The sequence below is a fragment of the Brassica rapa genome, chromosome A06 (assembly GCF_000309985.2).
Source record: "Brassica rapa cultivar Chiifu-401-42 chromosome A06, CAAS_Brap_v3.01, whole genome shotgun sequence".
Classification (NCBI taxonomy): domain Eukaryota; kingdom Viridiplantae; phylum Streptophyta; class Magnoliopsida; order Brassicales; family Brassicaceae; genus Brassica; species Brassica rapa.
Window position 1 is genome coordinate 26,341,387 of NC_024800.2, and position 14,622 is coordinate 26,356,008.

The 14,622-nt window shown below is 30.9% G+C and overlaps 3 protein-coding genes and 1 long non-coding RNA gene across 5 annotated transcripts in view; 3 read left to right on the top strand and 1 right to left on the bottom strand.

Moving 5' to 3' along the window:
* The first annotated feature begins 104 nt into the window (after positions 1-104).
* On the top strand, positions 105-7,417 carry LOC103827502 (basic blue protein). Its single transcript, XM_009102985.2, has 2 exons — positions 105-2,021; positions 2,249-7,417. The coding sequence occupies exons 1-2, from the start codon at positions 1,832-1,834 to the stop codon at positions 2,446-2,448; spliced, it is 390 nt and encodes a 129-aa protein (XP_009101233.1). The 5' UTR covers positions 105-1,831; the 3' UTR covers positions 2,449-7,417.
* On the top strand, positions 5,606-6,564 carry LOC103827842. Its single transcript, XM_009103404.1, has 2 exons — positions 5,606-5,610; positions 5,679-6,564. The coding sequence occupies exons 1-2, from the start codon at positions 5,606-5,608 to the stop codon at positions 6,562-6,564; spliced, it is 891 nt and encodes a 296-aa protein (XP_009101652.1).
* LOC117126283 overlaps positions 6,934-14,622 on the bottom strand; it is a 9,867-nt gene continuing 2,178 nt past the window's right edge. The window contains exon 2 of the long non-coding RNA XR_004448836.1: positions 6,934-11,840. This is a non-coding gene — a long non-coding RNA (uncharacterized LOC117126283). The remainder of the gene's footprint in view (positions 11,841-14,622) is intronic.
* The window catches only part of LOC103827503 (transcription factor MYB88), a 17,553-nt gene continuing 16,044 nt past the window's right edge, over positions 13,114-14,622 (top strand). For both annotated transcript variants that reach the window (XM_033274137.1, XM_009102986.3), the window contains exons 1-6: positions 13,114-13,735; positions 13,815-13,861; positions 13,968-14,024; positions 14,104-14,176; positions 14,258-14,313; positions 14,417-14,608. In XM_033274137.1, the coding sequence (XP_033130028.1) occupies positions 13,661-13,735; positions 13,815-13,861; positions 13,968-14,024; positions 14,104-14,176; positions 14,258-14,313; positions 14,417-14,608 (500 nt within the window). In that variant the 5' untranslated portion in view covers positions 13,114-13,660. The remainder of the gene's footprint in view (positions 13,736-13,814; positions 13,862-13,967; positions 14,025-14,103; positions 14,177-14,257; positions 14,314-14,416; positions 14,609-14,622) is intronic.

Sequence of the window (14,622 nt, forward strand, 5' to 3'; positions counted from 1 at the left end):
TACGACTACTGTAAAGACTCCGATCCTTGCTGTACACAAATTCATAATTTTCACATTTTAAAATGGTCTGAAACGTTTCTTTTAATGCTCTTTAGCTATTTTGCATAATATTTTGGTATTAAAGACGAATTGTATTTAGAAAATGATTTACACGAAATTCTTTGAAAGGTTTGCGATTTTGATTTTCTAAAATTTAAAATGATATACATGATTAAAATAGCTTTCAAGAAACGTCTTTTGGCAGTATTAAACGTTGAAAAATACATTTCAGTGATTTAAATCGTTTACTCTAATTTAAGTCACAATACTTACTAAGATTTGAGTTTTATGAATATATTTCATAATAACTAACGTCAATGGAGTGAATGGTGACTCAACAAATGAGCCGACAACCTAACCCGAGAATGGTTAACCACAGAACACTGCTTACGTAAGTTCTAGTTGTTCCTAGCAACCTAAATGGACTTCAGCCCAATTAGTTTGATGTATGAATTTCAAGCAGTGGCAGCAAAGAATCCACTTCTTTCTGACTACTCTGAAACTGGCTAGGTATCTTACTGAAGTCAAACCAGTGCTACATGCGACAGTACTGATCTAAGGGTGTTATATGCGATAACACTGATCTAAGGGAAATAGCTAGCTTTGACGTATGGAACTGTGGTGACTTTCTATGCAAAGGTTATATCAAAAATTCTTTGGTGGACCAATTTTTCAATGTATACAATAAAGTCGAAACATCCAAACATCTATAAGATGCTTTGGAAAAAAAAAAATCAAAATTTACAATGTAGATTCAGAAAAATTTGCTACAACAAAATTTCTTAATTTTGTGAAGGTGGACTCAAGACCTATCATGGATCAAATGCATGAACAACAATTGATCTTTCAAGATATCACATATGAAGTTATGAATCTCTGCGAAATGTTCACTGTGAATTGCTTCATTGATAAGCTTCTTTCAAACTGGAAAGACTTCAAAAATTATCTTATTTACAAATAAAACTTTTTTGATTTTGGCAAACCTGTTTACCCAACTTCAGAATGAGTCACTAAAACATGATAAAATACTAAAACATGATAAAATAGATCATTTTGTACTCATGATGCTAATGTTACTAAATACATGAATAAAGGTAAATAAAAGAAAAGATTTCAAAATTTTGGTTTGAAGATTGCTTAACAAGCACTTAAGAGCTTCAAGAAACAAAGTTCAACCTCCCATAAAAAATAAGCTAGGTGGTGTGACAATTTTGGTAACCTCCCATAAACATCATATGCTTTGGTAAGTTTCTAAGTTCCACCAAAATCTCTAGTCTTTCTAAAGTAAGTTTCGAGAGCATAGCGCAGATGTTACATTCGCATATTTTGTTTCGGGTGATGTAAACAGTCTCACATACGAACGATTTATTAAGTTAAAAAAATATATCAAATTTTGACTACATATATTCGTCTATTTTCTTAATGGTTTTCGAACGTTTCAATGCCTTATATTATTGTTTCCAACTTGTTTATTTTGTAATTTTTCATTTGGATTCTCGCGTCCTAACAAAACAAAAATAAACCAAACAAAAGATAATTTGGGTGACTAAAGTCAGTTTACAACTTTACAAAGACAATGTGTCCATAAATGATAAATGACCATATATCGTGGATTCTTGAGACCTTCAATGAAACAGAACAAAATAGTATTAAATGCCTTCATATCTTCTTTGAAAACTCTTTGTGCACTTTCTCTTCATATTATTGTTGGTTTGTTCTTCTCATTCACTCTCTATAGACCATCTCCCTCCCTACCTCTCTGACTGTATACACTTTCTCAGAAGATTGATCGATGGCCAAGGGAAGCGGCACTGCACCATGCTCGGCTCGTGCTATAGTAGCTTTGATGGTTGTCTCAGTGTTGGTGCTTCAGTCTTATTACGTTGAAGCTTCGACTTACATTGTTGGTGATTCTTTGAAATGGGCCTTTAATGCTGTGGACTGGCCTAAAGGCAAACATTTTAATGCCGGTGACGTTCTCGGTATACATAATTTTACGTCCTTCACTTGAGCTTTGATAGTATTCTATTGTTTTGCTACACCTACACATATACCACAAGCAATTAAGTTTTTGCTGCCCGCCCTAGATATGTCTAAACTGTGTGTTTTTAACCAAGAATGCATGTGCAAAATCATCGTTTAAGTATTTATATGTATCATAGTCTGCAAACATTTTCATTTATTTACAATTTTCAAAAATTTGTCGTAGTGTTTAACTATAATCCGAGTTTTCACAACGTGGTCGTGGTGGATAGTGGAGGGTACAACAGTTGCAAAACTCCGGCAGGTGCGACAACATACACTTCAGGCAAAGATCATCTAACTTTGTCTAAAGGACAAAACTTCTTCATCTGCAATTTTCCAGGCCACTGTGAAGGCAATATGAAAATTGCAGTCACTGCCGTTTGATTTTCGTCATGCATTCAAGATAGTACTATGATCTTCACTTTGTCTATGTTCTTAAGAAAATATATTAAGCATCCAATAAATTTTGCATCATTAATTAGTTACCCTGTTTTTATCTTTGTTCTGATAAGTATCTGGTTCAATATCCGCAGAAGATAGATATAGCTTGATAATTTGGAGGATCCTTCGTTACTTATGTAGATTTTAAAATAGAAAAGCAGAAATCATAAACGTGATATAAATTAGAACTTCATTAATGGACTTTGTGATAACGTAATTGCTGTAGTACACTGGCCATCAATTGAACATGTTAGTGTATTAATATTTGAAGTTTTTGTATTAGAAATTTTCGGCAAAATTTTAAAATAGAAATTCTAGCTGTAAATCTATTCTGAATACAGTTTATATGAAAAATATGCCTGCGACAGTCTGCAACTAATGATATTGTCTTATACTATGATTATAATCAGACAATAATGTGACAGATTAAACAAACAAAAGAAATGTTATAACACTGAGGAACAAATCTATTAGCTTTGGGACGCCCTCTGCATATTGAATGAGTACGACCACACATTAAATATATAACAACTACTTAGATTCCACAATTTAAAATTTATTTCATGTAAGAAGAAATTAAAATGTTTAAACTAACTGGTTGAAACATTACTAATATAAAAAACCACAATCCAGACTTCTTTAGAAATTGATCTAAGCTATCATTCTTTTTTTTTGTGCAAACAAGCTATCATTCATATCCAACAAAACAAAAGAATGTTGTTCAAATTAGAAACTAGTCAAGCTAGGCTGTTATATGCCATGTTGACCTATATCGGTGAAGTTAACCTACATTGGATTCCAAAGTATAGCTAGGTGAGTCTATATAAAAACAAGAGTTTGGTTGTGAGAATTTGCTTTGATGTCTGACACATTCTCACCAAAACTGAGGCAGTCTTCTCCATTTTCCTTGATCATTATGCTTTTCTTTGCAAATATTATATGATTATGAGAAATAGTTCAAAAAAGATAAAGTATATTATATGATTATACTATGGAACCCTTATACTATATATGTATCATTTGTTTTTGTTGTTTAAGAAATGCTTCCTTTTGTTCTTACGTTGCGTTTTATATTTACGTAGACATGCGTCTATACATACACAAATAAATTTCATTATTATTGTCATTTTTAGTCTGGTTTCACTAAACCAAATTGATCATATCTAGCAATTTTTTGTACATATATTATATATATCATATCCAAAATATACAGTTTATCTGTATAATCCGTAAGGAGTTGAACCATAAACTTATGTATACATTATATGTGAGATTGATGAAGTCTTATAGATCAACTTGCCACTATTTAATTAAGTGGTGGTGACATTGAATCAGCTAAAAGTTCGAAATAATTTGTTACATCTAGCTCTATAAAATATAGTAAATGAAATATTCAATATATAGTTATATTCACTCAAATTAAAGTCGGGTGTTTAAAATTTGAATGACCTCTTAACTATAAAACTTACCACTGTTTCATTCACGTAATGCCGCGATTAAACATTGGTGGGTGAATACATATACGAGTGATGTATATATACTAATAAACGCACACACGGTGTGTACATAAGAGAGTGTATGGGCGGTAGAATCTTGGAAACAAAAAAATGATTGGAGGATTGATTTAACATAAAGAGAAAAGGGCCTCTCAGCTGTTGATAAAGACGCAATATTTGCAGAATTATCATAGGTTAAAGCTTTAAGCCACATGCATGGCCACATTGTGTATACATTTACATGTTTTATCACACATTTACATGATTTATTACATGTGCCCTGTTTATAAATACATGTATGTCGTGTCTATATACATATCCATTCGTTTTATGTACATTACATATTCGTACGTAAAGTTAAGTAGTTAACTACTTTTATTTGGATAGTTAACAGTATGACTCTTTGGGCAAATGGTTTATGTTTAAGAAACAAAAAGCTGTTTTGGTCAAATGGTCAAACTGACAAGTGACAACTAACCTTAAACTATGCACTTGTGTCATATAAATATATCCTGGTCTTTTCTGTCTTTCTTAATTACATGTTATTTCAAAATATAAAAATATCCCAAAAATTAATACTAGTATAGTATGAAAGAAACTTCACACCCTCCAAGAAGTATAGTTAATTAACAACAAAAGATTATTCATTAAACTAATTGATGGTGTTTTAGTGGCCTCCATCATTTATTAAGTTTCATTAGACATGTTCTTATTGATGAATGCAAATTCAGGTGACAGCTGTTGGCTGTTGCAGCTTGGATTGTCCAAAACATCTACCAGTTTCATTTATTTTGTATACTTACATATATAACACTCCTCACTTAGTCACTTAGATCATAGTTTTGATAAATAGTTGAATCTGAAATTATGATGATTTAGGCCCAATTAACGAAACTTTAGTTAAGCAAGCTAAGATTAAGATTAAGATAGGCATCGGATTCCTAGAAAGCTTGTGGGCATAGGGAGAGCGTGCATGAGGTAATATATGTTAAAAGTCATATAAGTAAAAGAACAGAAAATAGACGAAAAAAAAGAAAGAAAGAAAAACAAAAGGTTAGGGTTTTAGAAAAGTCGGTTCAAGTTTCTAAAGTGAGGTGCCCACACGGTTGTAGGAATCCCAAGCAATTCAGCATCTATAAATCATTTTTTACATTGCTAATATTGATTTTAATTACTTTCTTTGCACACGTGGGACAGATGAATGTGTTTTTTTTATTTCCAGTGTTGTCTTTATTTTATTTCCTGTTAACTTTGTATGATGAATGGGTTTCGGGAAAACAAAAAAGACAAACTCATGATGATAAGGGAGCGGCCTAATACCCAAAATTAAGAGCATAACCTTATGCAGTAGACAAAAGTGTATATAAAACTCTTCTTAATATTTTGGTCAAAAGATATCAAATTAAAAGAAAGTACGATCGAAAAATTCTCTTTAGTAATTTCTTTTTGTTGACGAAAAATATCCCTTAGTAATTGACTAATTTCTTCTAGGGAACGTTTCTGCTTTAACATTAAATCTACCCATAAGCATCCTTTTAAACTGTCTACATATCAATAACAATATAACTCTTTATATGTATTCATTTATTCCACTCAAATTATGTATGAGGTACTTCTATAATGGATGTAAATACAAGTGTTCGGTTTTACAAATTTCCTAGAACCATGATATTTAAGTGTCAGTCTTGTATCTGTGACAACAATACCTATCTTCCTTTGGAATGCTCTACAAGAGGCACTCCCAGTAGGTGAACAATTTGCAATCAGGAACATACCTCTTTCAAACCGATGTGCTCGATGCAATGAGGTGGAATCAGTGACACATCTGCTCTTCACTTGCACTTTTTCGAGAGAGGTTTGGGCAAGAGCCCCGCTTGCTGAAATAGTGGATGTGGAGCGCATCACAAGCACTAGTGCGGGACTTGATCAGATAAGAAGAATCCCATCTCTTCCACCGGTGGGACTGGGACCAGGAACGCTGACTGCTTCGATCTGCTGGAATCTATGGATATCACGAAACCAATTGACCTTCCAACAGAGAAAATTCACACCAGAGGAGACTCTAAAAAAAGCGACCTGTGAAGCTCGAGAATGGACGCTTGCTCAAACTCCACCGCTAACTCCGAGCCAGAGACCTCCTAGCATCAACCAGGATCCTCCTCTAAGTACCTCAACAACGCGCATGTACACAGATGCTGCTTGGAACGCCTCAACGGGCTTTGCGGGACTTGGATGGATCATCGATGATACGGGATCGTCATCATCATACTCAGCGACTGCAACCTTTGTAAAGTCGCCCCTCTTTGCGGAAACCTTGGCTTTGCGAAAAGCTATGACCTCTGCTATTGATAAAGGGATTAACTCTCTCCTGATTCTCTCGGATTCTCAGTCTCTCATCAAGCTTCTGAATTCAAAGGGAAGGAATCTTGAGATCGCAGGACTCCTCAACGACATTTATCTCCTATCTACTTCCTTTAATGCTATCCAGTTTAAGTTTATTCCTAGAGCAAACAATGATAGGGCAGACTCTGTTGCCAAACAAGCTCTAGCTGTAATGTTTTAAATGTTTAAGTTTTAATGAGTGCAGTTTCACAAAAAAAAAAAAAAAAAGAACACATTTTTAAGAAATTGAAATTTTATAAATCAACCCAAACACATTACCATATGCTTTGATTTAATCCATGATTATTATGTCAAAATTAAATAATACCTACTGAACAATAAGTCCTAGTATATAGTGATGAATGAGCTATGATCATCATTATTTAGCCACCGTATTATGAAAGTTTTTGAACTTCTTATAAAGTTCTTTTGGTAAAAAATTCTTAGAAAAAACAAATTCTTAGAAAATATCACGTTTAGTTGATAACCAGAATAAGACATGCGTCTTGCGCATGGTGAATTTATTTTTATATATTATCGAATTTTTTTAAATATATTTTATCATTTTCATACATATACAAATTTTTTGTTATTATTATATAATTTCTTTCCGATTGACCGGATCAATATTTATTAAAAATTGCAGAACTAAACTATATCATGGGTTGATCGGATTGAACATTAAACAAATTCTGACACAAAAACCTTATTTTTTTTCACCGAACACATTCTTGAAAAAAAATGAACAGTACTGCTTCCACAGTTGAATTATTTTGACATTTATCTTCCATATGGTTTTGAAAGGTTTCAAATCAACCATCAAATTGATACATATCATTTTAATGCTTTTAGTCGTATGCTTAAGGAAAATTTACAATTTTGGTAATTTAAAGTCGTTTTAATTTTTTTAAATATAACATATAAGAAAAAATATAACATATAAGGTTTCCTCATTTTTATGATTTAAAGTCGTTTTGAAAAATTTAAAATATAACATATAAGGTTTCTTCATTTTTGTAATTTAAAGTCATTTTTAAAAATTCAAAATATAACATATAAGAAAAATATATTTTTATTATATGGTAAATATGATTGTTTATTTTTTTTAATAATATAAAATTAAACAAAAATAAAAAAGAATGCAAAAAATTATTGTCAAATCTTTATTATTCATAGTCATTAATTATCATATATATGTTAATCATATTAGATAATTATGTAATTTTTATTTAAGGAAAGAATACATGCTTCTTATATATATTTTTGGTTAATATAATGTTCCCTATTAATTGAATTTGAACTAACATTTTTTTCAATTGATTCTTAAGCTGCCACGTAACCTAAATTGTCATCCTAATTTAGCAACACCTAAGCATGATTTCTTTTTAGTTAATACAAACTTAAAATTATAATTTTTAAATGATTTTCAATTAATATATAGGAGATTTGTGCGACATATATAATAACTAGTGGAGATTCGTAATCATCCAATTCCGTATGCTTTCGATATATAGAAATAAAACTCAACGTAATGTGATTATCATCTATTCAGAAGACGTAAATATGATCTTTGCATAATCACCTAATACTAGTTTGCAATAGTTATCATTGTGTTACTATTCAAAAAATTATAAATACAAATAATATACTTATCAAAAAAAATACAAATAATATATATATATGGATGTACATGTATTAATCTTAGAGACCTAATATTTTAAATAAAATGTGACAAAATAATATACAAAAGACATTGAGCAAGTTGCATGAGTTTGTAATTCAAAAAAAAAAAAAAGTTGGATGAGTTTGAGTTCGAATAGTTGTTTATATTTTTCAAAACGTTGGCTGTGCAACGTGGTGGAAACCCAAGTAGGAATACAGTAGAACACAACGACAAGTGGTTGCAATTGATTGGAGCAGAGGCCGCTCTACTTGGCATGATGAGATCATGTAAAGAAGGTGAAAGCAAGAAAAGATGCACATATCACGTTCTGTTAATATAACAAAATTAATAAACTACTATAAATCACTATGGGAAATTGGGTCATTCCTCCAACAAGACAACAACAAAACCCCATCAATTCCCACTTCACACAATAGTTCTGTTATATAACTAATCATTTCCATCTATGGATTAAGCTTTTAATATTTTTATAAGTAGTCGTTTCTACTCACTAATTTTATCATCATCTTCACTGGACCACATCCTCGTCACTCCAATAGAATAGTAGAAAGTGGTTATCCAATATATTTTCATTCTATGAGAGTTCTTAAGCAATAAAACAGTGTAGCATATTCTTATAGTTACTGCAAACAAACTATTTTTTTTATCCTGTCTTAATACACAAACATGCTCTGTGCTCTATTTTTATTTCTTAAGTTGCAAAATATTATCACTATATGATATTAATAAAATGTGGACTCACCATTCTTTCGTTTCTTCCCTTTTATTTGATAAGCATGCTAAGTAGACTATACACAAATAGTGTTGCTTTAATGTGGTACTAGATTTTGAACCGTATGAGAATAGAACTCTTTGGAAAGCAATAAATATGCGACCCTGAATAATTTATATAAAGAATATATCTTTCTTTATATATATAATAATGTGTGGGGATGAACAAGGCAATAGTGTGAGGGGTTAAGTCAAAAAAAATTTGTTGCAAAGCTATAAGAGCTGGCCACTGCCTTAAACAAACAAAAATTCAATCAATCTCTTTCCGCATTTCTTTATATATTCAATTTTATCTCGCATCTTCCATCGTATTGATCAATAGACAATATGAAACCGCTATAATCACCCCCCCCCCCCCCCAATAATCATGATATATGTGATAAATGTTTATAAAATATAGTGACGATAACAGCTTATTTCCAATTCATGTTTCTTAAAATCTTGCTTGTATTCCACTTGTGTGTATCATACTGTTAAACTCCCACTCATCTATAGATTCTGTATACTATTTTTGCATTGGATTTTATACTATATCGTTGTTGTAAATTCGTATTTTGGTGGAAACATGTGTTAAAAGTTTATAAGTTATACGATGAGCTTATGGCATAGATACTATTATTGTTATGAATGAAAATCTTAACAAGGGTGGTGGATTCACTTAATCAAAGAAGGAAAAACCCAAGTACATGATGTGAAAATATATTAAAGGAAAAGAAGACTATATATGTGTAGTTGGAGTTGGTAAAGTTGCATTATAGGTTTAGGAAATTGGAAGCTACAAACACTTTATCCAATGGGAATATCATGTACAAGTGATGGGAGATAAATGTTCACTCTCTTTCAAAGTAGAGCCCAAACGCCACAATATGACAATTTTTTGTGACATAAAGAATTGAGAACGACCCATGTTGTGGTGGGAATCATTTTTCATCTCCACCATATTTTCTTTTATTGTGATTATTTAACAATAAATATATTTAATAAATGAGTGATTTTTATAAGTCAGGTTTTCATAAATTATAAGAAAATATAAGGTCGTTAAGAAAATATAATAAGCCTTAGTTTTTTTTTTTGAACTATAAGCCTTAGTTAATCCTCAACTGATGACTTGGAGCACTATAATAAAAGGAGTGAAATTTATAAAACGAGTGAAATTTATATGGTTTATATAAACGTTTGAGTAAAAGAAATATTTTAAAAGAGAGAGCGAATATTATAAAGACAAAAACTTTGTTGGCTGATAGAAATTAAAGAAAGAAAAACGTAAATTTTTTGGTCGAACGAAAACGTACTTTAGTGTAAGAAATTGTGATAAAATGAGGGAAGAAAGGAGTGAACTTTTGCATTGGGTTCCATTATCTATCATAGAGTCGCCCTTTTTGTGGCTGCTTGTGGGCCTTTCTCATTTCACCGACCTTACTCTCCTTGCATCTATATCTCTTTTCGTTTTAACATAAAGTAGATACAGTTTCAGTTTTATACAAAATACAATAATAGTATAAGAAAAATAGATATACACCAAAAAATAGTTTAGTGTCAAATACTGTAAACCAATACGTAGTACGCATGCTTTCCCATACATATATGACGACAAGTTTGCTCGATAATTCTCACGGATTCATCATCATCCACCACGTTATAAAATTTTGTATCCACCATTTTCTTTTCTATTATAACACAAATATAAAATGGAGTATATCTTGTATACATCCAAATCCAACCCTTTAGTATAAAAAATAAAATTATGTACAAAACAATAGGGATGGAATTATTGTATGAGATCTGGATCAGTCCCGAAATTCGTTCAGGATCTATTTTAAAAGTTGCGATATTCGAAAGAGTACTTAAATCTAAAAGTAAAATTTAGATTCGTCAAAAATAAATCCGGATTTAGATATCTTGAATAACAAATCCATATAACGTAAACACAAATCTAAATTGGGATATTTGGATTTTTCTTTCTCTACTAAGCAGATTATGTAGATTGTAATTCTCTTGTAAATGAAATAAAATATTAATTTGCTCTAAGATTATTTTCAAAATTAATTTCAAACCTAAGTTTTACATGCTCCAAAAATAATTTCAAAACTTTAAATTTTAAATTTTATATAGTGAAATTTCATATTTGTAAGTTATATTGTACAAAACCTCACATTTGAAGTTTCATATAACTTTTTTAATAATTTATTTTTCAAATAATTTTGTTAACTTTTTTAGTTATCATTTTAATTTTGTATCTTATACAATTTTTGAAATTTTAGTCTTTATAATAATCTTGTTAAATTTAATACTTATCATTTTTAGTCATTATAAATTTTATTTTTATACAATTTGATACAATTTCATATAATTTTATCACTTTTATAGTTATCATTTTCGTTCTTAAAATTTAAATTTTAGTCTAATTTTTTTTATAATTTTTTATACAATGCAATATTTCATTAATTGAATAATTTGTAATATGCTTATTATATATTCTATCATTAGATAAAATTTTGTGATTTTTATTATAAATAAAAAGATTATTGTGTAAAATATAAAGTTTATAAAATAATTTTGAACTTTTTATTTTGTAGAAAAATACCCTCACACTTCAAAATTTAAAGTTTTGCCAATTTAAATTGAAATTGTTTTGAGAGATGCTCTAAACCAGAAATTAAGATATTGTAGTTTCTATACAAACCAAATCTCAAAATAGACCCTACATTTGTGTAAGGGAATTAAGCTCGAGGGAAAAATAAATGTAACTTGGATGTAGACAAGTAGTAACAGTTTTTTTTTTGTCGACTAGTAGTAGTATTATACGTATCCCTTTGTTAAGAAAAAAGTATTATACGTATCCCGGTCATATTGCAGTACAACAAACATCTATCATATAGTATTTGTTATTTACTTACAAGAAGAGTGATTTGTGACTTGTCTGACTGCTTCGGTGGTTAAATCTGCTACTATTCCAGATTCCCAAACATCACGCGCTCAAATCTCACGTGTACCTTAACATCCTGGTCAAAGTTTGAACTAACGAATCGTCCAACTGATAGTTTTAACTTTTACGATTTAACCAAAAATATAAACATTATCTTTATCACATTCCCATGTGATTAACCACTGTAAAATACTTAAAAAGTATGAAAATAGAAGTCCAAATAAAAATACTTCTATTCATTCTCTTGGAGTGTTTTAAGTAGGTTTGAGTGATATATAAGTCCAAATAGTTTACAAGTAAAAAAAAATCCAAATAGTTACCAAATAAGGTTTAAGTTTGGATACATCGAACTGCATCTTCTTTTTAAGTTACAGCTAAATTCTTCTTCAAATATTAATTTAAGTTTAAAACGAATTTCGTTAAATGTTGAATTTCTTAAACCAAAAGCATTGGTTGCTCGTTGAGTCATGTAAATTTAGTATAGTATTTGAACAAAATAACAACAACATTAATGCCAGTAGCTACTTCCTTGCAATAACTGTTCCGTAATATCTCAGTTGAAGTGATATATTTTTGTTCTATTTTACAAAATTTGGAAATAAAACTCGAACCAAATCGCTATGGAGATAAAATTATATTTAAGCAGTATGCCAGTATCTACTTATCGAAAGATAAGGAAACACAATCAAGATGAACAATAGGTGTGAAAAATGAAAACCCTATATTTCTAGATACGACTATATTGTCTGAAGATCACATGTCGAACCATGTGCACTTTTCAAATGCAAACAGTTTGAAAGATTATTCTGTGATTTAAAAAAAATTATATCATACACTCAACAAAAAAAAAACTCTTGGCAATATGCCGTAATAAAACCAGCACGTTCGGTTGTGTGCAACTTAAGGCAAGTTTTTGAATGTACTAAACTTTATTGTATTATATATTCATAAGGTAACACATTCATAATACAGTATTACATTAAGTTCATACTTTACAGGTAACTAGGATCGGTCATGAGCCCAGCCTAACGAAATATTCGCTTTGAATTTTCAAAAATTTTGAAAAAATTATATATACATAAATCCCTAAATTTGTTTAAAAAAAAAATTAAACCTTCAAATTATTAAAAATTTTATTTTATTAAATCATCCGAGATCCCAAAATTTCAGGGCCGACTTCGATGTAACTTATATATGTAAAGAAAAATGAAATAAATAGAGAAAAAACAAAAGAAGCGTTAATGGGGAGACACATGGATTTGGGGTTTATTTTTCAAACTTGCCTTCATACCCGCGCACTAAACCCCAACCTTTTTAATTTATTTTCTTTAAATTCAAGAAATCGTTTAAACACAAATACAGAGAGAGAGAGAGTTTTTAAAAGAGGAGACATGTGAAGGAGAGAGAGGAATGAGATCATTTTTTCCATTTCTTATTTACAGTTCCAACGAACTGTGAGAGAGGTTTCTAATTCTAAAACAAAACCAGTGTTCATGAATTGTCTGAATGATAACCGAAAAAAAAAAATTAAAAAAACATTTCAATCCGGGAAAAAAATCAAAACTTTATTTCTTCCTATAAAACCCTCTTTTCCAATTTCGTCAAAATTCACTCTCTTTGCGAACCTACGAATCCAGACGACTCTGTGAAGTTTATTTTATAAAGCAAGGATGAAAATGGGGCTCCTTTTCACAGAGTGATACTTTTTTTTTTTAATTTAAAGATTGGGTTTTTATTAGCAAAGTTGGAGGGGTCGTCTCGTCTGGTCTGGTCTCTGTGGGATAGAGATAGTTTTGGGGGTTTTAATAAAGGGACAAGGAGCGTCGACGAGATAATAATATTACATTAGAACAAAAGAAGACGAGAGAGAGAGCGTCAGTGAGAGAAACTAAACTAATGGAAGAGACAAGGAAGAAGAAGAAGGATGATTCCAAAAAGAAGGAGCGTCATATTGTCACTTGGTCTCAAGAGGTTTCTATCTCTATTTATTTATTTATATGATTGCTCTGTATGATCGAACAGAGTTTCTGAGATGTGTGTTTGTTCGCAGGAGGATGATATACTTCGAAAGCAAATCACTTTACATGGCACTGACAAGTTCGTGTCTTATTCTCTTCTATTTCTTCAATCTCTCTGATGGTTTTATTTGATTGATTCTGATGAAAAGATGTGTTTTTTTTTTGGTTGGGTTGATTGATATCAGTTGGGCGATCATTGCTTCCAACTTCACTGATAAGAGCACAAGGCAGTGTAGACGCAGGTTTGGATGATTGTTTTATTTTTCTTGAGTTTCTTTTTTTTTTTTGTTTAATCGGATCATGGATTTTGGGTTTTTGAAGATGGTATACATACTTAAACTCTGATTTCAAGAGAGGAGGTTGGTCCCCTGAAGAAGATACTCTTTTGTGTGAGGTTAGTCATCTATTTTTTGTTTTGTTATTACATAGAGTTTGTATCTCATCTTGTGTGTGTCTGTGTTTTGGTTTTATATAGGCACAAAGAGTGTTTGGGAACAGATGGACTGAGATTGCAAAAGTGGTCTCAGGCAGGTATATATATTGCATAACCAAAAAAAGAGCTTTTATGGTGAATGAAGTTTATGAATATGAAAGCAGATGGTAAAAGGTGTGTTGTTTCTTGTTTTGTGTGTAGAACGGATAATGCAGTGAAGAACAGGTTCACAACACTGTGCAAGAAGAGAGCCAAGTATGAAGCCATGGCTAAAGACAATAGTCTTGCTTCTTGTATCATCAACTCTAACAACAAAAGAATGTTGCTCCCAGATTGTGGTATCAGTACACCACCGAAAGCCGAAACCCATTCCCCTCTTGCTAAAAAGATGAGGTGACAACTTTTTT